Source organism: Rhea pennata, chromosome 27, assembly GCF_028389875.1.
Source record: "Rhea pennata isolate bPtePen1 chromosome 27, bPtePen1.pri, whole genome shotgun sequence".
Taxonomy (NCBI): domain Eukaryota; kingdom Metazoa; phylum Chordata; class Aves; order Rheiformes; family Rheidae; genus Rhea; species Rhea pennata.
This window is the reverse complement of record NC_084689.1, coordinates 968396-991561: the sequence shown is the minus strand read 5'-3', so window position 1 is coordinate 991561 and position 23166 is coordinate 968396. Positions and strand designations below refer to the sequence as shown.

At 54.5% G+C, this 23166-nt stretch overlaps 1 protein-coding gene across 1 annotated transcript in view; it reads right to left on the bottom strand.

Moving 5' to 3' along the window:
* Window positions 1-406, bottom strand: part of EFNA2 (ephrin A2) — a 36175-nt gene extending 35769 nt beyond the window's left edge. The window contains exon 1 of the mRNA XM_062596371.1: window positions 285-406. Within this exon, the coding sequence (XP_062452355.1) occupies window positions 285-406 (122 nt within the window). The remainder of the gene's footprint in view (window positions 1-284) is intronic.
* Between the last annotated feature and the right edge of the window lie 22760 nt (window positions 407-23166).

Sequence of the window (23166 nt, the reverse complement as noted above, 5' to 3'; positions counted from 1 at the left end):
TCCTGGGCGAAGGCAGACTGGGGGGCAGACGCCAAAAATAGGAGTCATAAAAAAAAAAGGAAAAAAAGGGTGTATTACACCCACGTAAAGACACAGCTGTAAACCCATCGGCTCTGCTCCTCCGCCGCGGATTTCAGAAGTAAAATTCCCGGGAAGCCCCTAGAACTCGCTGCAGCGCCCAGAGCAGACGCTGGCGGCCGCGGCGGCGGCTTCTCCCCCGGAGCCGGTCGGGCTGCCGGCGGCGGCCGCTCCGCGCAGCGGCGGCCCGGCGGAGCGGCGCTCACCTGGGGTTGCTGCGGTTCCAGTACACGGCGTAGCGGTCCGAGATAACTTTCCCGGTCTCGTCGCTCCAGACGCAGACGCCGACGAGGGCGGCGAGCAGCGCGGCCAGCTCCCAGGGCAGCATGGTCCCGCGGGTGCGCTGCCTCCGCGGCGCGGTGCGGCGCGGCGGGCGGGCGGCGGCGGCCGCTTCAGCGGGCGGCGCGGCGGCGGCGGCCGGCGGCTCCGGAGCGGCGGCGCCGGGCGGCGGCGGCGCTCAGCATCGCCGCGCGGGCGCGGGGGGCCGCTGCGCCGCGGCCCCGGGGCAGCCGCATGCCGCGCCGCCGGCTCCGCTCCCCCTCCGGTAGCGCGGAAAAATAATAATAATAATAATATTTTTTAAATAAATAAATAGGACCCCCCCGAAACTTCGGCCAAGTTGCTCCGCTGCCGGCGCTGCCCGCACCTGCGGGGACCGGGGCGGCGGGGCGCGGCGCGGCCCCCCGCTGCCGCTGCCGCCGCCGCCGCGCCGGCTCCGGGGCACCGGAGAGACAAAGGCCGGGAGGCGGCTCAGCGCCGCCGCGCCATGCTGCGCTGCGCCCGCCGCCCCGCTCCGCGCCGCCCCGCGCCCGCCGCCGCCGCCTCCGACACACCGCCGCCAGCGGCGGCCGCGGCGCGCGCCCGGCCCGGTCCCGGTCCCGGGGCGGGGCCCCGCGCGCCACCTCCCTCGGCCGCCGCCGCCGCCGCCGCCGCCTGGCCCCACCTCTGCGGGGGGAGGGCGGGGGGCCGGGGCGAGCTGGCTGCGGCGCGGCGCGGCGGGGGGGGGCTGGTCTGCAGCGGCGGGAGGTTCCCGGTGCCCCGGGGGCGGCTGGGGGTGCCCTGCAAAGGGGCGCTTGGGGGGCTGCTTTGCGATGGGGGAGGTTTGGTGGTTACTTTGCAAAAGGGGGCGTTTAGGGGGGCTGCTTTGGAGCAGGAAGTTTGGGGGGCTGCTTCGCAATGGGGGAGGTTTGGGGGTGTTTTGCAAAGGAGGAGATTTGGGGGGTTACTTTGCAAAGGGGGAGGTTTAGGGGGGCTGCTTTGGAGCAGGAAGTTTGGGGGGCTGCTTCGCAATGGGGGAGGTTTGGGGGTGTTTTGCAAAGGAGGAGATTTGGGGGGTTGCTTTGCAAAGGGGGAGGTTTAGGGGGGCTGCTTTGCAGCAGGAGGTTTGGGGGGTGCTTGGCAATGGGGGAGGTTGAGGGGTTGCTTTGCAGCTGGGGGCAGGTTTACAGGGGAGGTTTGGGGCATTATTTTGCAAAGGGGGAGGTTTGGGGGCTTTGCAGAGGGGCGGCTTGGGGTGCTTTGCGATGGGGGGCAGATTCACAGTGCCATGGGGAGGTTTCGGGGAGCGCTTTGCAAAGGGGCGTAGGGTTCATAGTACAAAGGCGGAGGCTTGGGGTTACGCTGCGAGGGAGGCTTCCTTTACAAAAGGGGAAGCAGGGGTTCACGTTGCAGGAGGGGGAGGCTGGGGGTTACACTTTACAAAGGCAGGGGTAGAAGTGGATATATTCCTGCAAGCTGCTGAGAGTGACAGCACACTGCAAGGGCAGGGACAGAGACAGACAGACACCTCCTCCTGCGGACGGACGGGTGGGAGAGACGAACAGACATGAATACAGGAGGAGAAACGCTCCTATTGTGCATGCATATACATTTTTTTCACCTCCGATCCAGGGATAAAATTAAACAATAATTTGCATTAACATATCACTTTCCTTTGTGGAGCTCATGGAAAACGCTGATGTTAATAACACGGCGCAGCCCCCTCGACCGGAACGTGCCCTCGCCGACCGCCACGCCAGCCCCTTTGTCCTTGCGCGCTCGCGGGCCGGGCCCGACGCGCGCCGCGGCTCCCAGCCCCGCGCCGGCCGCTCGCCCGTGCCGGGGGCCGGGGAGCGCTCGCCACCCCAGAAAACGTGCAAAAGCCACTCGGGATTTCACATTACAGGTGCGCCAGCCACCCCCGGCCGGCAGTGGCCGTGCCCAAAAGAGCCGTGTAACCCAACGAGGACGCCGATCTCGGGGTCCGAGGGGAAAGGCTGGTGCTGGCGGAGGGCAGGATGCGCTCAGCTCCCTAGATGGCCTCTAAGTTCAGAAAACTCCAAGTACGAAGCGCTGCTGCTCAAACGGATGAACAGACGCTGGCGGGTTTTGACCCGGCCCCTCGAGGGATCCTGGCTAGTCCCTACCTGGCACCGAGGCCACAGCGTCGTCCTCTGAACTCGTCCGCCGCGGTGCGGGAGCGGCTTCCCAAAGCGCCTTAGATGCCTCAAGATGCAAATCTGCATCCAGTTGGATTCACAATAGCAACAAGGTACCCATTAAAATCAATGAGAGTTAGCTGCCGCGGCGCTTCCGTAAATCCTGCTCGCTGCCTGTCTTTATGTTTCAGCATCTAAATATCCTTGTAAATCTGTCTCAATCTAATGTGCTTTTAGTTTGGGTTTGTTAGCTTTAAGAGAGAGAAAGTGGTCCATTGTAAAACACCTTGAATGCTCTATGTAGATAGGTGGGATATAAATAAAATATGGATCATTGTCATTATTTATTTAGCAAATCTCTTTTGAAAAACTCAACGAACCAGGGTGTTTTGCATCACTCCCCCCACTGAAAAAGTAAAACAAATAAAGGCAGGATTATTTTGGATAACACTGCCAGAGCAGCCTCCTGCGCAGCCACCTCCCCATCCTCTGTCATCAAGGTTATACATCTCTTTATCTGACTCCCATCAAGATATTTCTCTATCAAGCCACCGACAACCAATCTTTCTTGCTGTCAGTGTGAAGCTATCATAAAGCTGTCCACTTGTCTATCAACTTTATTTGTTTTCATTTATCAAGCCAAGCCACTAAAAGCCTTTTCCCCCGCAGTGACAGGGCCAGGTGGCCTCCCCCCGCCGGAGCCGGGACGTTGGGCTTGGGGCACGGCGCATGGGACGAGCCGGCCGGGTCTCGTGCTGAAGCCAGGGGCTGCGGCAGGGCTGGGGAGCTGCGGCCAGTGCGTTGCGGCAGCAGAGGCGAGACGGCGCCTGAACAAGCCCTGTCCGAACAGCAGCACCCCGGCGTGAGCTCCAGGGACTCTGCGGGAACCGGGAACTCAGTGAACACTGGAGTTGTCACCACCCAGCGCAGGATGGGGATTTTTCAGGACTTCAAAGCACCTGAATTTGGAGCACCAGGACACTGCTGTGGCCACTTGCAAAAACCTTCCCCCAGGGTGAGGTCCTAGAAGAAGCTTTCCTGGAGCCGATGCATCTGGAAGAGGTTGGCTTTGACCTAGACCATCCACAACGGGGTTCCTGCGATTTGAGATTGCATCTGGCTTGATAGTGGGGAAAGGAGATAAGATTTCACTCAAACCCATCCAGTGACTTCAGCTGCCCTCAACACTGAAGGTAAAACGTCCCTAAAGGAATAACCCAGGATAAACTTCCTAAAAAACAGGCAGCAAGTGGAGAAGCTATGCTGCTGGCAATGCTCTTGGATACCCAAGCTCCCTCCAGTAGGCCATGGAGACTTCGTCTGGGGGATGCAGGGGCACTGAGGAACAGTTATCTCAGGCTGTTCGCAGCAGCGCAAGGAGGTGGTCTACAGATGCCTGAAATCAGAGGCATCCAAGAAGAGGGAAGGTTCCCCTCTGGACAGCTGCCAGATGGAAATACCCTACCGCTGAGTGTTAGCAGGACTGCCAGCAGAGGAAACATGCTTCCTCCCACTGCCAAGCCAGGGGGAAAGCCACTCGGGAACTGGTTTCTACTCCGACACTAAGCTGCCCAGCCATCTTACTGCTCAGCAGCATAGCGGCTGCCAGCAGGAGACTCACAAATGCCGATTAAGATCAAAAAGTTTAAACTTCAAACATAATCGAGAAAGCTGAACAGCAGAAAGGATGCATTTCTCCCCCACGCAAGCACCAAGAATGATGCGATAGCCCTAGATACATGTCCGCTTCCCAGCTGGGGCACCCCGTGCTCACCAGGCTTTTCTGAAAAATAAGCACAGCACCACGAAGTGACCCACGCTCCTGAGCCTAGGAGGGTCCCGCTGCCCAGCGAGGGCTCAGGAGGAGCCCGGAGCCCGCCGCGGCACCCGGCGGGTCTCGTGGCCGTGCTGGCTTGGCCGCATCTCCCAGCCCTGAGCACCGCGTCCTTCCTGGCTCAGGGGCGCCAAAGACCGAAGCAAAGTAGCTTCAGGGGAGAGACCTGGAGGCATGGCAAAGCAGGCTGGACTGCTGCCTCTGCCGAAGGACGTTTCTCCTCTGCTTGCGGTCTGCAGCCACGGATCTAGGCCTCCTCTCATGTTCTCTTGCACTTGCAAGGCAGCGCCGAGCTGGGGTCAGGCAGTAACCTTTTGTCAGCGTGAGAAGAGAAATTCCAGGCTCTGGCAGCTTTAGATTTACCAGCTGCTCTTTGTGTGTCTGAGACATCCAGCAACTTAATCATAATCATTAATAATAGCATTCATTTCTGCAACACCTTTCCCCTTCCCACACCCGCAGCGATCTGCAGACGCTGGCTCAGGCTGCAGCATCGAGGCACAGAGCCGGATTTCCAACACCGCCAGGCCGGATAGCTCCAAGCTCTGGATTAGGGAACTGTCTGATTTTTTTTATCCCCCAGAAGTGCAAGAAAAGCCCAGGGCTGGGTTCTCACAGCATTCCCGGTTGTTGGGATATTCAGCCCAAAGCCGCTGTTGAAATAAGCCCTCGTCTCATGCCAGCCCGCTCCGGACGGTCTCCCTCCTCCTCCTCCTCCGGCAGCGGGGGCAATCGCCAGCCCGCGCGCTGGCTGCGGCGATCCTGGGGACAGGGCTGCTCCTCGCCAGGTGAGGCCTGATGGTGTGAACTTCGCTACCCTCCACAAAGCCGCTGCTGAGCCTGCACGAACTGCAAAGACTTTTATTTCGCTTTGGCTCCTGGCTGGACCAAGGGCTGGCAGAAGGCATGGAGCTGCAGCACAGCCCCTCCTCGCCGAATTTCACCAACCTCTGGAGGGCAGCGGGCATTCAAGCCTTCCAAAGAAAAGGTCACTAGAATATTTAAACAGAATTAAAAAATAGTGGCTTTCTCCCCAAGCCTCATTCTTGGAAATGGCTAAATGAATGTGGCTGTAATTTAACAGAAGCTTACACTGAAAAATTCTGCCCAAACAGCAACATTACGAGCACCTGAAAACACCACGTACCGTGATAGCAGGCTCAGGTCCCAGCCCCGCCTGTAACATCCGAGGCAAGCTCTGCAGGAACAGGTAACGTCCCTTATTAGACCAGCTAACGTAGCTGGAGAAGAGGGACAAGCGTTTGAGCTCGAAATGTGAAATGTTTTTCAGGTGTCTGCTCTGGGAAATCGCGCTGAGCTCATCTCGCCCTCTTGGCCCGTCGCAGGTTTGCATCTCCTCCCAGGCCGGTGGAAGCGCCCCGCGAACACCGCTGGCCCGCGGTCAGCGGGGCCATGCCCCGGCACGGCCCGAGCGAGCGCTCCCAGCTCTGGCCTCCGGAGGATAACCGGGCTATGCGAAATCCCGGCAGAGCAGCTCGTGGTTTCTGCTCGATGGGCAGTTCCCCGGCACCAAATGTAATATAATAACAGTAATAACAGTACTCAGCACTTGCGCGGCATTGGTACCTGCTCAGAGCAACGAACCCACGCTGAAGGTGCTCAGAGCATCTCCAAAAGTGGGTGGCCTTAATCCCCTTTTTACGCATAGGAAAAAAGAGGACAGAAAGGGAGAAGGCTTCACTGGCGGCTTACGGCAGAGCCAGGGCCAGAAGCCAGGAGCGTTTCCTGGTCGCCGAAACGAGCCTGCAACACCACGCCGTGTGCGGGGCTGGAGAGCAGTTAGCGGCAAAGGGCTCAGAGCGCCTCTGAGGCCCTGGAAGGACTTCCAAAGGGCTTTGGATCGGGCCCTTGTAGAGGGAAAAACCTTGAAATAATAATTACTAAATTAATCAAGCTTCACCATATCCCTCGAGACTAATCAATTCCATAGTTATTTTGTGGATTGAGGAACCGAGACAGTAAGACGACTACCCTACCGCCTTCAGCGGCGGCTGCCGACTTTGATTGGTCCTGTTTTTGGGTGCCACTCAACACCCTGGCACCACAGCATTCAAGCTCCACGGCCGTTTTCCAAAAGGCAGGATAACACGAGGTGCCCAGAGCCCAGAGCGGAGCGTCCACGGAGGGTTTGGGGCAGCCCCGGCGAGTCCTGCTGCTTCCCGCGCCGTCCCGAGGCGAGCGCGTTCACGCGACCCCCTCCCGAGCGCCCGCTCCTCCGCCGTTGGCCGCCCCGCGCGCCGGCCCTGCCCCGGGGCTCCGCTCCGACCGCGAGCCCGGGAAGGCGGGCGGGCGGGCGTGCTCGGGCAGGGGGCCCCGCTCAGCGCAGGAGCGGCTCCCGCTCCGCCGGGGTGCGGGGAAGTCACGGATCAGATTTACGGGAAAATGGCTGGTAAGGGGAGAAGCACTGAGAACTCAGGAAAACAGCCCTGTTAATCTTCACTCCTGCTCCTCGTTAGCCGTCTCCCCCGACCGCGGCGTGTTTACTTTACAGCGAGGTTCTGGTTTAGTTTCTACGCGTCCCCGCCAGGCGCAAAGCCCAGCACCAACTTTTCCTGCAATGACTTCAGCCCCACTTCTTGCTAAACGGAAAGAGAACATTTTGCATAGTTTTTCTTGCCTTCTTTCTAACAGCACTGGCTCGTTTTTCTTAACAAGCGCAAACAACTACTTGCCTTAATCATTGCAGATTCTCATGTTTCCAGCCCTCTGCTACTCCAGGCAAGGCTGGTTGCAGGGAGGTATAATTTACACCCAATTTCTATAGCTTCAGTTGTATCTGCCTGAAAATTACAGAAAATATTTACTACTGAAAGAAAGATTTCCTGCTTAACAGGTAAAGATTTACAGCAAAAATCCTTGAGAAGGAGCGCAATTCAAACGCCGACCAAGATGGTGCAGAAGCAGCTCTGCCTCCTGGTCAGGACAGATGGCTGCGATTTAGTTTGAACAGGGAAAGGGGCGCAAGGGGCGCGGACGATCCCTGCACTAGAGCCGGCACAGGACAGCGCCCTCAGGCAGCTGCTGCTGCGGAGGCGAAACTCCCCAAAGCGTCCGAGAGGCCGGGCGGAGAGCGCGGAGGAGTTTGCCGTTTAGCAGCTTTGCTATTTTAGTGGAGACGTGAGAAATTAAGGGCTAATTTACAACTAGTCTTGGGCAGCCAGTGGCAGGGGAGGGGGAGGACGCGGAGAGGCAGAGAGACAAATCCATTGACTGACCCAAACGTCGGAAACCCCGAAGTAATGAGCAGCCACGAGCGCGTTACTGCCGGCTCATTAGCGCCCGCTGCCAGCTCGGGCCGCGCCGCTGCCCCGAGCCGCGCCAGGCGCCGATGGCAGAGCTCCCGAGCTCGGCAGCGCTGCCGCCGCGCGGGGCTCTGCCCGGCCGGCGGGGATGCGCTGGCGCCGGGCCACGCTCCTCTCCTCCAGCCGGCGAGCAGCGTCCAGGCACGCAGCTGAACAGCGAGGGCAATTAGGCACCGCAGCGAGCTGCCAAGGCAAGCGGTGGCTCCTCCATCTCTTGGCGTCGCTGGAGCAAAGAACTAAGGAGCCTTGCTGGGAGACAGGCCTGCCTCGTCCAAGCTCCTGCGTGTGATACGAGGGATAACTAGAAAAAGCCTCGCGGCTGAATTGCAGAGAAGCTGCCCTGGATGGTGCAATAACGCGTCCTCCCGGCTTCGAGCAGCCCGGCGGCGGGGGAGCTGCTGGCCTCCAGCCCTGCGCCGCCTCCCCGCCGGGAAGGAGCAGCCACAGGCGACGGACGGCCAAGCTCCGGAGCGGGAGCCCACGCCGGGCCACGGGCACTGCCCTCCCTCCAGCGCGGGACGCCCCTAAACTCGCGGGAGCCCAGCCCCAGGCCTCGGCGCTGCCTGCCCGGGCACACGCTGCGGACGCGCCTTCGGCACCAGGAACGTTTCGCAGCCTCTGCTGACGCTCACCGAAGCGCCAGGCCCCAAGATGCAGCTGCACGGAGCATCTTCCCCCGGCCGCCGCGTGCCAGACCCGCGCTGGCACGGACGCCCGTGGCTCCGTCGGCTGCGGGAGCCCAGCAACAATTCGCGCCGGCCGCAGCCCCCCGCGAGAGCCCGGCGCTTCGCCCGGCAGCGGTGCCGGCACAGCGCGCGTCCTCGCGCAGCGGCAGTCCGCAAAGCAATTTGCAAACATTAATTAAACCACAGCCCCTTCACGAAGGGGGGTGGGAAATTACTGCACTGGCTACTCAGGCAGCTGACACCTCTAAAACCAGCTCGGTGACTAATCACCCCGCTGCAGAAGGGGAAACCGAGGCACGCAGCGGCACGCCTCACGGTTGCACGGTGGTGGCTCCCGCAGCAGGATGGGGCAGAGCCCGGGCGCCCTGACTCACAGCTCGGCGTTGCTCAAACCCTGACAGGTTCACCCGGGCCAGAGCCGGGACAACGTCCTCCCCGGCGGCGGGGCTCCGGAGCGCTGCCCCCGGCACCCCACGCTCCCGCTGCCGGGCTGCCGGCAGCGGCTGCAGCAGGAGCGACGTGTTTATTTTTGCAGCGCGACTGCCTGGCCCCGTAGCGCCGCGGAGGTGCGAGGCACGGGCCGGCCGGCTCGCTCTCCCCTCCGGAGGATAAGCCACAGAGCGGCGATTCCCTAACGCGCGGCCGAGCCGAGCCGCCCGCTCCGGGGCGGAGAGGTTTGTTCGGGAACGCAGCCGGAGGCAGGGCTGCAGCGTTCCCGCCTGCGCAGACGTCACCCACGCGCCGGGGGAATCGAGGCCATGGGTGGAGACCCGTCGGACGCTCTCAGCAGTCTCAGCTTGATTTTCACAGGAGATAAAATAACGTCTTATGAGTAAGATGGACTTAAAGGTGTTTTATTAGATGGGAAACACCTCTGCTCCATGCACCGGTGCATTTCTGCAGAACAGAAGACACGTGGGGGAGGAGGGTTTGCAAGTCAGATTTTTTTCCATAGGAAGGTCTATTAAAAAGGATTATAAAGCCTCCATATTTTACCAGGGAGAGGCTGCAAACAAATTTAAGATTGCACGCTTTACAGAGCGTCACGCACGCCTGCCGAGGCTAAACGCTTCCCAGGGAGAGACGGGCAAGCGGAGCCGCTGGAGCGCCGCGGGTTTAGCCCGGGGTCCCGGCGGCGCGCTGCCTCATAGCTTAGCCAACACTCCCCTCTAGCGCCTGCGCCCACCCGGCACCCCGCCGCGGGGCGTCGGGCCGGCCCGCTGCGCGCCCCCGGGGCCCGCTGCCTCCCCGCGTTTTGGGTGTTGGCTATGCAAAAACAGACGGAGAGTTTAGGGGGGATTTTTTCTTCTTCCTTGCTGGCTATCCGAGCCAGCCGTCTGCTCCGCAGCCTGGCAGGAGGCGAGCGGCTGCGCGAAGAGCCCCGGAGGAAGCTTCTCCATCGCAGCGGCAGGTCGGGGCGCGCTGCCCGCGGCAGCCCGCTCAGCTCCCCGCTGGACGCTCTCAGGAGAGGCAACGCCGTTCCTTGATCTCGGTCTCCCCGCTTCACCCTAACCCGCCGGCGCCGCTGAACTGGGAGGCGGCAGCGGGCCGAGGCGGGAGGCACCGGGGCTGCCGCGGGCCCCGGCGGCACCGGGCGCATCGCGCGTCGCCCCCGCTTCCACCAGCGGGAGCGGAGCCGGCCCCGCGGGCGGCCGGCCGCGCTCCGAGAGCTCCTGAATATGGAAAGGGCCGGGGAAATCGGCGCTCCGTCTGGGCAGAACCCGCCCGAGTGGAATGGGAAGGGGAGGGAGGCAAGAGCAGCCCAAAGAGTTAATCCGCTTTGAATTGCAACGTGGTTTCAGCCAACACGCAAACACATCACATCTGACAGCTTTGACAGAGATGGATTGGCAGCTCCCGAGGTGAAACAGCCAGGCCCAAGCCACGGAGCCATATTAAAGTGCATCTGGGGGGGGGGCAGGTTTCATTATTTCATTTTCCACATAGGAAAATAAATTAAATAAATAAAGACGAGCAGGGCTGGAGAGCAGAGAGCTGGAACTAGCCCAGGGGGGCACATGTCCCGGGGGCCAAGCTCCATCCCTCGCGGCTTGTCCAGCCAAGGGGATCGCATTTGGCAACGGGCACGGGGCTGGGGGAAACGCGACTGCTGTCTTCCCAGATCCTCGCAGACTGACCCCAAGGTTCGAGCAACTTCCCTCCGCCCAGCCCCCCAGAAGGGAGCGGGCGGGTTTTCCCGTAACCACCAGAACTGACCCCAAGACGACGGGAGCATTTTCTGGACGCTCGGCTCCCCCGCGCTGGGGCTGCCCCGCGAGGGTGCTACAAGACCCAGCTTTTCACCAGCTCCCAGCATCCCGCCGGAATCGGCGGCGGCTCTTTGCCCCCCGTCGCCCCGGGGGAGCGTGGCGGGACCCCCGCGGAGCGGCCGGCACAGCCGAACGGCAGCGCGCGCTGCAGCGGAGCTCAGGCTGCACGGCAGCGCCCTGCGCGGGGCTGCGCACCCCGCTGCACCCATCAGAGTCAAAACCCTCATCTGGAAGGAAACGCGCTCTCCGGGAAGGAGAAGGAGCCGGAGAATAAGGCCGGCTCTGCCCTCCCAGGGCTACCTGCCTGTCAGAAGGCGGGAATCACTGATGTACGACTGATGTCTCCGAGGGATGATAGGGCAGCGACCCTAATATTTTCTGCAGAAAGCACTCCTGTAAGCTACCTTTGTGCTGGAATGATAGGAATTCATTACAGACCACCCCCCGCTGCACGGCTTATTCCCAGGGGAGGAATCTGCAAGCTCTCTCCTAGCCTAAATGGGATTAGGTTATCTTCTAGGCACTGAAACCTGAGACATGCACAAACCTGGAAAGGTCCTAGTGCGTCCAGCTCCTGCTTCCAAGGAGATTCTCACCAGAATCAGCAGAGCTGGGCACAGCCTGGGAGGGAGAAATTTCTCCTTAACCGGGATGTGTTAAAACCCAAGGAAGCCCTGCCATGAGTTCCTCTGGGCATGGACACAGGCCTCCAGCTGATTACAAGCTTCAAAATGAACAAAGAAGTGATATCTGCTGAGGGTGCTGGTCCCGGACACGCTTCGGTTTCTCCCTGCAGCTCAGACAAACACCCTCTCTGCTGCCTAGCGTCCCTAGCTACGTGCCTCTAAAAAGCCTTGGCCCGTTTGCACCCAGCTCAGGACGGCACGGCGCGGGCGCTGCTGCAAGCACACGGCCGCGCAGCTTTGCTCGCGTCCGCGCAGCACCTCGATGCTCCCGCGCACCTCGGGCGATCGCCACGCGCCGGAGCTGTGCTGGGGAACGTCTCGCCGGTGCGTCTGGGAGCTCGCTGCAGCCAGACAGTTGCGCTGCGGCTGCAAGACCTTAGGACATTCCTGCAGCTCTGCCAAGAGCTGGCATCTCTGGGAGCGAGGGAGCTGTTTCCGTGTGAGCAAGAACAAACTATCCTAAGCTGTTACCAGGTGTGGTAATTCCCAGACAACAGTGGTGTCTGCTTAAACCACTTAAAACTCCATGTCAGATGTTTGTGAAAACGTGTTTCCTTGAGGTAGGAATATCCTTTTTCTCCAAACAACGCTGCACCTTTCACCTCCCTGCGCTTCTGTGCGCAGTCAGAAAAGGGGAGCAGCCACCCCACTTGCAAGGTCCCCTTGCCCACGTCCACGCAGCCCCCAGCCCAACGCGCTGTACTCGGATCTCCGGCCCGCGCAGATCCCGGACGGCAGTCAGGATGGGGTCCGGAGCGCTCCGGGCACCGGCCCTCAGTGCCAGGATGTGACAGTAAGCCAGCTGCCTGGGTTTTTTTAAGCATTGCTGTGTCTGCAACCATTTTCTCCTCTCTACGGCTGCTGAATTCCCTCTCAATCATGTCAAACAAATCCAGAGAAAAACATGTTTGACTGCATCAAAGTTCAAACCTCCACCTGTCTATGTCCCCGAGCACAGGCCCTTTAATGCTGCAAAGATGTAAACTCCCCCAGGTCTTCATTATGTCTTACAGGCCCGATATTATATCAGATTATGGAATCATTAAACAAAAAATTGTACTCTTCTCTGTCCAGAGGGGCCTCTAGTTACCTTGTCTAAATATAACAGCATCATTTTTAACCAAGGAGCTGGTACAGTCCCTTGGGCCTTCATTATATTTCATGGGCCTGGGCTGGAATATCATCTCTTACTCACGCGCTTAAGAACTCATTTTGCACTTGTGCCAAGGCCAAGCCGAATAGCCGCCCACCCCCAAGGCGCTGTGATCTGCAGGGCACCTCCTTGCACGCTCACCAAGCCGAGCACGAGGCACCCGCCCGCGCGGGTACCCGGTTTGCAGGGCAAGAGAGGAACGCGGCGGGGCAGGTGTGCTTTCGTGTGATGTGCTGCCAAGACGGAATGAAAGCCCAAGAAAAAGGAGATGAAGAGAGAAAAGCAGTGTGGGGGGGGGGATTTAGACTTAGGTATGTGCCCAATTATTTTAATTGCATGTAGGTGCTGTTTAGGGCTCACTGATGCATTGCACATCATTGTTTACTGCTCTGAGCAGAACCAATTATGTTTGAACACAGAGGGGCTGAGAGACAGCAAATAAACAAGCAGGCGTGCGGTGGAATCCACTGTACGTAGGTTTGCACCCGTCCGTCAGCGACTAGTCAGGCATGGACCGGGCAAAATGGGGGAAACGAGAAGGCAGCGCTCCCCCTCTACCTGTCCGCCTTCCCTGGGACAGGGCTCTGGCACGGGGAGCTCAGAGGCACCGCTCACCTGCCAGCAGGAAAGCGGCAGGGAGACAGGAGAGAAAATAGACCTGTTTAGAAAAAGAGGGGAAATAAATAAAGACATATAAAGATATATAGTTTCTTGCGGGGTTTTGACATGAGTTGTCAAAGTTGGTGGTGCGTGCACTCCTGTCTTTACAGTAAATAACTGTCAGCAATTAGAAAGTGTAGGTGTTTATGGAGGGAAGTCAGGCTGGCTCCGGCGCGTCAATCACGCCGAGCGCAACAGCGAGCGACCCGGACCCCGCAGCCAGCCCCGGGGAGGCGGCAGAGCTGCCTTTGGGCTGCGGCTTGCCCCGGGCCCCGCTGGCAATCGCAGGGTTTTAACTCCACGGAGCTGGGTCCCTCCCGGGCGACCCAGGCTGCTTTCCAGGGAGCAGGGTGGGAAGCGCTTCAGACAGCAGCCTTGCTGCTCCCGCACGCAGGCGGGAGCATCATCCGCACCTGCCCCAGGCACCTGCAGCTCCGTGAAACCTGCGACGGGGAACCCAGATTTTGCTGGATCCTCTGCAAGCTCCTCCAAAACCAACCAGCCGAAGCTTGTGAGGACATTTAAAGGGAGTCAGACGCAAACGCTCATGCAGACAGGTGCTTACCTTCCTTACACATCTTTGGGAAAACCAGCAATAAGGTAAATGTACGGAGACACACAGATGCATTCCCCCTGGAGAGTTTACATCTGAAACAGATAGGGCTGACAGAAGGGTTTAGGAGGAACGCACCAATTACTGTCCCCATTTCACAGCTGGGAAACCAGAAGCAGCAGCCAGGACTGTACGATGCACCAGCAGCAGAGCCGCGAATCAAGCCCTGAGCTGCAGCCTGCCATCCTCCCCACCTGCCCTTCCTATTACAGATAACTCCATCTTCATCCTCTTCCTCCCACCCTGCCCAGCCCTGCAATAATTGGCTCTCGCTCCAAGCCTGTGCCTTCCCCACCAAGCTCTCACCCTCTCTGCTCCTGGTTTTGAACTCCCCTCTGCTAAGAAAAATGTAATAGCAGTTTAGCCTCTCAATCTGCAAGTTCTTTGACACTAATAACCTTTGCCTTTGTGCTTCTCAGCTCAGACAAAAACTCTATCTTTTAGGTTAGCAGCAGCCTACTGTGGAGCATGCAGGCCTTGGGGGCCTTGTAGCCAGGCCTTTATAAGCTAAACTTCACACGCTCGTTACAGCACAGCCCCAGGAGCTGGGCCACGGGAGACGGGAGCGCAGGGGAGCCGGAGACTCCCGTTCCTATGGCGACCGCGAGGATGCCGATGTTGCAGCCCTAGGCAGTACTTTTGGTACTTACAGATCAAACAGATAGGGCAAGCGGTGCTGGGGAGAAATACACAGAGTGCAGGAAATTTAATGACTTGAATTAACAACACAAGAGCTGGCGGCTCCCCTCGGCGCTGGTCGGGAAGAGACACAAACTTTGGCATGTTAGGTTAAAACTTTGCATCACGTTTTTCCCCTGCCCTTCTCTTCTCCCTCAGTTTAGCGCCTGTTCAGAAAGCACGCATGCACCAGGAGCCATGCCGAGGAGAGGGGGCTCTCAGGGCCCGCGCAGCCAGGATTCAGAGCGCAGTCCGTGCAAGTGCTTATCCGATTGCATTAGCCAGGGATGTCAGCCCTGTGGTGCCACCAGACCAGGACAGGGCTCAGCGTGGCGAAGCCAGGCAACCACCCCCTCCCAGAGCCAAACCCAGGCGCCCGTGCCCTGCTCCTGCGGCCAGGGGACCCGGGGCCTGGCACCATCCTCTCCCTGTGCGATGTGTCCATTTGCTGTAGGACCCTGGCACAGAAGGGGCTGAGAGATGCTGAACCAAGCATAGCTCTTCCCTGACGGATGGGCAGAAGCCAGGAAGCGACCCTCAGCATCCACAGCAGAGGAGACTGGTTATTTTCAAAGGGAGAGAGGGGAAAGATTATTTCTCCTTAGTTTTGTCTTTCCTCGCAGTCCCTTTTCTTCTCTCACCCTCTTTTGCCATCGCCGTCCTTTCCCTTGCATGCTCTTTCCGCTCTGGAGCATTCTGTGCTTTACTGGGGCATTAAGAGGCAGCATCTCAGACTGCTTAGTGAAGCATTAAAGGGGCATGAAAACACACTGCATCTGAGCACCAAAAGCCCTGAAGCATCCTTTAAAAAAAGGAAGAAAAAAAGCCATTGAACAATTCTGCAAAACGTATTTCTATATGCAGCAAACCTGTTTGCAGCACCAACAACACCTGATATCCCAGATATTGCAACATTTCCATTCTCATTTCCTGTCTGACCATCAGACGTTTAACGGCTCCTGAAGTCAATCCCTCAACGCTCCCATGGACAGGTCGCTCAGGAGCATTTGAGCCATTAGTGGAAGCAACTGCCATCTGCCAAGATCCAACCCCCATGTCAGATTTCAGAGAAAATTGCCTGCCTAGAAGAGTTCATGCCCAGGACCAGAGATTCATACAGTATTGTACTTGTTAAAGTCATCACAGTCTAAGCACACAAAGAGGAATCAATTTCTTACCCTCCCTCCCTGCTAAAAGTGATAGTAAACTGCAAACATCTCAGGCCCTAAAAAGCCTTTCCCTCTGTGCCCTGTTCATTGATCCTACACAGTCTGACTAAGAATTTATAAGAAATATGGCTTGCAGAGGGCAGAAAGTGCATGCTCTTTTTATCCCTTTAAATATGCATATGCCACGCTCTGAACACAACATTAAACCTGTTGTCAGCCCCCAAAGCAGCTGCAGTGTCAGAGCTGGAAATTAGCCTGAGAAGCAGCCGGTGCCAGAACACCACACTCCGCGCCAGGGAGGGAAAGGGCATTGGTGCGATGCACGGATCCCACGAGAGCCAGCACGTGCCCTGCTACCCGGGCACTGCACGGGAGAAGTTTGCCCCATGCAAGTTCCTCATTAATTGGCTAAGCTTGGAAATCTCTGTCCTTTTTTTCTCCCCCATTTCTTTCATCTTGAGAACTGCAGTGAAATCTGACTCTCCTCAACTCAGCTGTTCTGTTCCTCGCCCCAACGCCTCTCAGCTCTGGACTGACACCTGTAACCCCAGCAATGTAAGTTTTCTCCTGATCTGACTGATGAGAGGCACAAACCACAAAAGCCAAGAAGGTGGATTGGTTTCTCATAGCAAACTGGTACAGACTTGATAGGAACATGAGGATCTGCAGCTTTCACTGGCAGACCCCTGTCCCTTTCCAAGATCAGAAACAGGTCACAGGGGCCCTGGCTCGGTGCTAACCACTACTGATTTTGCAATAAAGGCTGAGGATCTGGCAATAGCCTGGGATATCCTGTATAGCCTCTCATATGGGAGATCCCCCCAACTGCAGAGCTTGGGAATATGAAAAAGGATAAGCTGGAGAACTAACCACAGCAAAGCATCATTCCCCTGTGAAGGGGACCGGGAGCACCATGTTATTATGAAGGAGCAGAGGTGGATGTGTGCGTGCACATCTGCACAGTGATGTGCACGTAGCTCAGCAAGGTGCAGGTGGCTTTGAGGTGCTCTGGGCAGAGCTGTCACCAGGGAGCCCAGGTCCAGAGCAGCAGGAGGGATCCAGCTCAGACCTGAGGAACATCGGAGTCACCTGCAGAGAAGCCTGCCTGCCTCCTCCCAGCATGGTCTGGCCAAACGCAGCACTGGGAGACCTGCCTTTACCATTGCTAGATTAGCTCACCCATTTGAGAGGAGTAAGACAGGACTGTTGTTGCTCTGAGATCTATTTCTCCTCTCCCTTCTTCTTGTGGATTTGCATCTCTCTTTTGGGCAGCTCCTATTTCCAGCACAGAAAGGGCTCTCTGTTCAGGTCTTCCCCCCTCCTCTTTTCCAGCAATTGTTATGTTAAAATCCCCAGGACATATTTCTGCAAAGAATTAAAAGAGGGCGAGGAAGAGATTGTTTTCGTTAGTGTCTCACTAAGTCTCTGACCTTGAGCGTGAATAGAAAACAAGAAAAAAGGGACTTTATGCTAATATCACTCACTAAGCACAAGGGGGAAAAATAATAACGGCAAATGAAGATTATGAATGCAAATCAACTTAATAAAGAGACAGGGTCTGTGCAGGAGTCTTGTTTTGCTCTCGTACAGAAGACTTGCATTGTCTGGCTCTGCTGCACCCTAGGTCTAATCATTACAAATTATATCAAGATAGGAAAAGAAAAGAACAGGAAAGGTTTAATTTTCTAATTACAACATTGTTCATTTCCCCTGCTTGTGTGCCTGCTCTTTTAAAGAGGCCCCTCACACTGGCCCTCTGAAAGTAGTTCAAAACTCGCTTTCCTCAAGTTAGCTTCCAGCTATCCACTATCTGAAACCTGCCCGTCCCGCAGGCGCTTCAGTGCCGGGGAGCCTGTTCCCAGCCTCAGGACTTCGCTCTCCCGCTACCAGGGTCCCAGTTGCTCCTGCAGGTAGGAGGGGACGTCACGCTTGCATGCTGCTCAGAGAGCTTTCTAGTCCTGGCCAAGGCCAAGGCAGCAGCAGGAGAGAACCAACACCCAGGCCAGGTCTGGCACCGGGGAGCCACGGGACCACCCCGGTCTCTCACTAGCTGCTTAGGCAAGTCCCATCCTCATTCACGATTTTCCCCTTCCCATTCCCTCGTCCGCCTTTTCAGCCACGGAGGTGCAGGGACTGGCTCGCAGCATCTGTGTGCAGAGCATCCAGCATAACAAAGCCCTGATCCTGGCAGGGATCTTCGGCACTATCATAACACAATCATAATAGCTTTAAAGCAGCGACAGCACTGACAAAGAACACAGTCACACCAAGCTTGTCCACGTTCAGATCAAGAGCAGCAGCGAGATCCTGCTGGCTTCTTTCGAGTGTGTATTTGTTTACACACAGGGAAGTTGCAATGAAAATGGCTAGGGCTGGTCTTCAGCATCGCACTTCCAAGGCTGTGCGAGTTTAACGGCCTCTTTCGACAATCTAAATGCATCTGCTCCGTGGGTAGAATGCTCCCAGACAAAGCTCTGTTTTATACAACCAAAAGTCTAAGCTCAGACTAACACACATTAGGAAAGGTCATTACCTTGTTGGAAGATGGTGAAAACCCAGGTCTACACAAAAGACTAATGCAGTAGCTGCTATTGTGTCTTCTGAGCTCCTATTAAATCAACACCCCGGAACAATATTTGTGGCACAGAGGGTGTTGTGTTATTGGAAATGAGGAACAATATTCCTCTCTTACACAAAAGAAAATCAAGGTCAATTCTATTTAAATGAGCCTTACACTGGCCTGGGAGATGAATCAGGCCCCAGTCCAATTTAAAACTGATGCCCTGCTCAATAAAAATCCCACTATGCTAACTGATACTCAGGCAGAATTAATCATGAATTGCAAGGCCCCCAGCACCCTGTTCCCTCTCTAGCCCTGCTCCTCTCTGGGGAGTCAAAACATCTCTAAATTAAAATAAACCCAGGGAGCTTGCCCTTCTCTGAGCTACCATTCCAGACTGTCTGCAGACTCAGGACTCACACTGCCCTAAGGATATGCTTTTTAAACCTTGCATCCACGGGGACTAAAAAACTTTTTACAACATTTTAATGAAAACAAAGCTTCTGAAATCCTATGACCCAGAGAGCAGGGACCTTACCAGTGGTCTGAAATCCCTTCCTCCAGCTCGAGGCCTCATACTTTACCATCGACGTCACTGCAGCACAAACCAAAGCTGGCGTTATCTTCATCCCACAAATACCCCCCCCTTCCAAACAACATACACAAGAGAGTTTAGACTAGGAACGCAGCTCTTTAATCTCCAGCAAGCCTTTGACAACCTGTCTCGTCCTGGCTTTTAGCTGTGTGAGAGCTGTTCGCTAATGGAGCATTAACCTTGGAGAGCTTCTGCAATTACTCCAACACTAATTCTGACAGTTTTTGGTGTATCTGTTTGTTCTTTTGACAGGCAAAAGGAATTTCTTTTTAAAAGCTGTTTGATACATTTGAGACCTTCTGTCCACATTTTCTTTTTTTCTGCTAGAGACTGGAAGGTGGGGGAGAAGGAGTGGAGATAGTGAGACACTATCTTCCTACAGACATATCAGTACAGGCACAAGTAAAGATACTACCTCCCTTCCAAATCCCTCCCACCCCTGTTTTAAGTGACAGAAGCATTTGGTCTCTCCTGACCTCATTAGGGTAATTAGTAAACCTTTTGAAGCTGGGAGAATGGCTCTGAGCTGTGGGAAAGATAGGAGAGCAAAGTACCTTTAAAAAGAGTGTGCATGGATTGAGAAATGGGGCAAAAAATATTTTCTGCTGTGTGAAAGGTGACCTGGAAAAATGGAGGGGAAGGAAAGGTGGATGATGAGCATGCTGGCAGTTTCACTGCCCAGAAATCTCCTCAAACTGCCTCTCAGCTGAGGACAGGAATTCAAGCCCTAGTTATCCTGTAAGACACTGGGCAACCAAAGAGCCAAGAGGAACGGTGGTGAGCCAGGCCCTGGCTGAGACTCAAGGATCTAGTTTCACTTCTCTGATCTGCCACCATTTCCCTGAATACCCACTGGCAAATCAATTCTTCTCACTGTGCTTTAATCCCTCCCTCATTTAAAAAGGAAAAAGCTCTCCCTTGAATGATTTTCTATATAGAAAGCATACATTTTGGAGGGAAAGGCCTGTCTCCCTGTGTGCCTGCACAGCCCCCAGCACAACCAGGCTTCTCTTGGGGGCTCCAAGTGCCACTAAAAATACAACAGTGAAAATCGGGACTGGTGCATAATTAGCACCTTGATCTGAAGTCCAGTAAGGCAGCGGAGGCATTCCTGCCAGGAAGAACAGCACTTTCACTAACACGGCCTGGACAACCTAACACGGGCACAGGCAGGGCGGAGGGAAGGGATATCTTGATCAAGAACACACAGTCCTCCCTTCCTCTAATAAAGACAGAAAACATTTCCAGTGCACTTAGATAAGTCAGCTGAGAAGCCAAACTGATGACTGCGGACAAGCATCATAAAAACCTCTGCTTTTAGAAGAAAAAAGCAACATCTCAAACCTTTGCTGTATATCACAAAGGGCCCAAATCTAATACCTCTCTGCATTCTTTAGAAAGAGGGAGTTTGATGCGAGAGAAAAGCAGATTAAAATAACACTGGCAAGAAAGAGATCACAATATGCCCTGGTACCAGGAATTTGAACCGACAGATTCCCGATTCCTACTGTGTCTTCAAACAAATACAATAGCTTCTGCATCCTGCTATATATATATATATATTTTTTTTTTTTTTTGAGCATTCCTATTACACTATGACTCTCCCCAGCCTCATTTTGCTGGGCACCACAGGAACCCCTCCAGAACCCTCCATCCTGCTGGAACTTCCTCTGCTGCAAGAGCTGGAGACTGCAAGTCCACTGAGGAGGTGAGCCTGCCCGCTCACCCTGCCCTTCCACCGTGGATTCTGGCAAGATAACGCAGACGCTGCTTTGAACGAAGGCAACAGCTTTAAGTTTGACCCACATGGAAGTTAAACACAGAAACGAAGACTGACGTGCAGTGATGCCCTTTACAGGCTGTAGGGGCACAAGGGCCTGCAGTAACCGCTTTGGGAAACGCCCTGGGAAGGTCTCAAGGCAGACACGCACTGGTATTGCTGATGGTCAGCACACGTTTTTTAAGAGGCTCCTTTTGACCCTTCCCAATAAAGCCACTGCTGGAAGTGAGCACGATTCTGCTGGGCTGAGCAAACACCAGGCAGGGAATGCTGGAAACTGCATTTGCTGGAAAAGTCAACCACAGCTCAGATGTCCTTGGAGGAACCGCTGCTGTCAGATACGGCCACGCTAAAAATCACTTCATCGTCCTGCCTGGGTTTTTGGAGGTAAAGCATCACAGTGGCCCTTCCACAAAGGCTCAAAAATTGCGACTGCTTAGTCATGGCATTAATGCTTGCCAGGTTATTCACAGTAAAAAGTAATATTCGCACCGTCTTTGGCTAAAGAGAGTGGGTAGTGTGCACTCAGCTCAGTTTGAGCAATGAACCATTTAGGCTCATTTTAACTATGTCAAGTTATTTTCTTTAAAACAGTGAGAGTAATTAACCACCAGAACATATTAGGAACATATCAGGAATGCAGTAAATGCTCCATCACATAATTGTTTTAAGTGAAGGCTGGCAGTCTTTCTAAAAAAAACGTTCTAGTTTCACCACAGAAAAAAGACACACCAGCCGGTGCTCGGTGGGAGGCTGAACAAGATGAACATAATGGTCTCTTCTAGCTGCAAAACCTGCAAATCTAGACACTTCCATTTCCTGGCTGTTATTAACCGGCAGACGGCTGGGTTATTCTGATTGCAAAGAGAGCAAAAGAATGCTTAAGTGCCAACAACAATAGTTGCTTTGGTTTGCGGCTAGCTTATGAAGCATGTCCAGCACAGAAACGTAATGAAATCAGCAGAAGGTGCAAGCAGGCGAGTGAGCTAGGAGACATCAGCTGATGTGCAATTACTGTTCACATGCAAGTTTGACGCCATTTGGGTTCAATTTGCTAGAGCTGGACGTGACAAAAGAAACTGCTTCACCCTCAGGAGCCAAAGGGTGAACACGCAGTTACAGTCACCGAGAAGCAGGTGATGTGCTCTCACATGTTACCCTCCTAATTTGTTTCTGTGCCCAAACCCTTGGAAAATTATGTTAATTAAAACTACTGGTAATCCTCTGCAAGTACCTTTATGTGGGCAGAGGGCTCTTGAAACCCATAAGAAATCCTGATGAAGCAAATAAGATCCAAACGAGACCCCTAGGAATCCCCAAGCCCATGGAAGTACGTCCACCGAACTGGAACCAACATCCCTGTTTTGTAGTGAATTCACCTAGTAGGTGCATTGAAGTTTTATCCTCTCAACAGGTATTCTTGGATGTGGGCTTCAGTTAGTATCTTTGATCTGGCAGTGTAAGGGAAGAAAATACTGAAATGCAACATCTGAGACATTCATCTCAAATTTAATTTTAGGGACATTTTCTCCCTACTATGTGTGCACACACATTAGCATGCCTCAGAAGTACAGTATCCCCTTTAATGTTTACTCATTCTTAGATTACAAAAATTGTTGTGTGAATTCCTTCTTCAATTAGCTCCAGTACTCAAAAATAGATATATATATTGTTCAGTTACCAGTATGGTTATGATCATTTCTTTCCTTTATACTTTTATTCCCCAGTGCAACTTAAAAGGAAAACACTTCTCCACTCTCCCCTGCAAAGCCCCCTTAAAAAAATTTTTTTTAAACAAAAACAACCAACATTTCTAAAGGAAAGTCTTTTGTGGATGAAGTGCCACTTCCATTCACCTTTCCATCATGTAAGAGAAAAAATAAAGATCAGAAGGAGGATTTAGACAAAAAGCCAACTAAGTAAAGCTAATTTTTTATACAGAAGAATCGTGCTAGTTGTATAGAAAGGCTTTGTTGAGTGAAACAGAAGAGACATCAGAGGAGACTCTACAGTAGGTTTTCAAATACTTCCAGCTATCTTCACAACGTGCAGTCAGGGTTATATGATAAACACAGAGACACAATTTCAGAGTAGCTTCAGGATCCACAGTACATTGCAAGAAGAATCTACCATCTTGTTTGCAGCATTCAGTAGGTAAAACTACCCCAAAAGGTCCCTGCAAAAAGCCTCCAAACCCTGCTGGGGAGGATGTTAATAGCTGCTTGAAAAACCTACAGAAGCAAGATTGTGACTGTAGTTAACTTTGTGTGTGTGAAAGTTCCACTTCCAGGAAGCACTGGTCATCTTAAAAGTTACTAAAGCTATTCAGCATAAAGCAAGTGTATTAGCAATAAATTGAACAAAATGCTTGTAACATCTTAACATGAATACACTCATTTCCTGTTCATTTTTAAGGGCTGCCTGTTGTTGCTTAACACTGAATCCTGCTAATCCCTTAGCACTTCCAGTTCAATATTTCAAATACTTTGCAAGTCAGCCTTGAAGAAGAATCCTCATCTTCTACCTATTTTATAAATGTGAAATCTAAAGCACAGGTGATCTATCTAAAGCCACATGAGCATTAAGTAGCAGAATACAACACCAAATCCATACTGTTTTCCTTCACGAAAAGGGACCAAGAGCCCAGTACATTCAGGGTAGGGC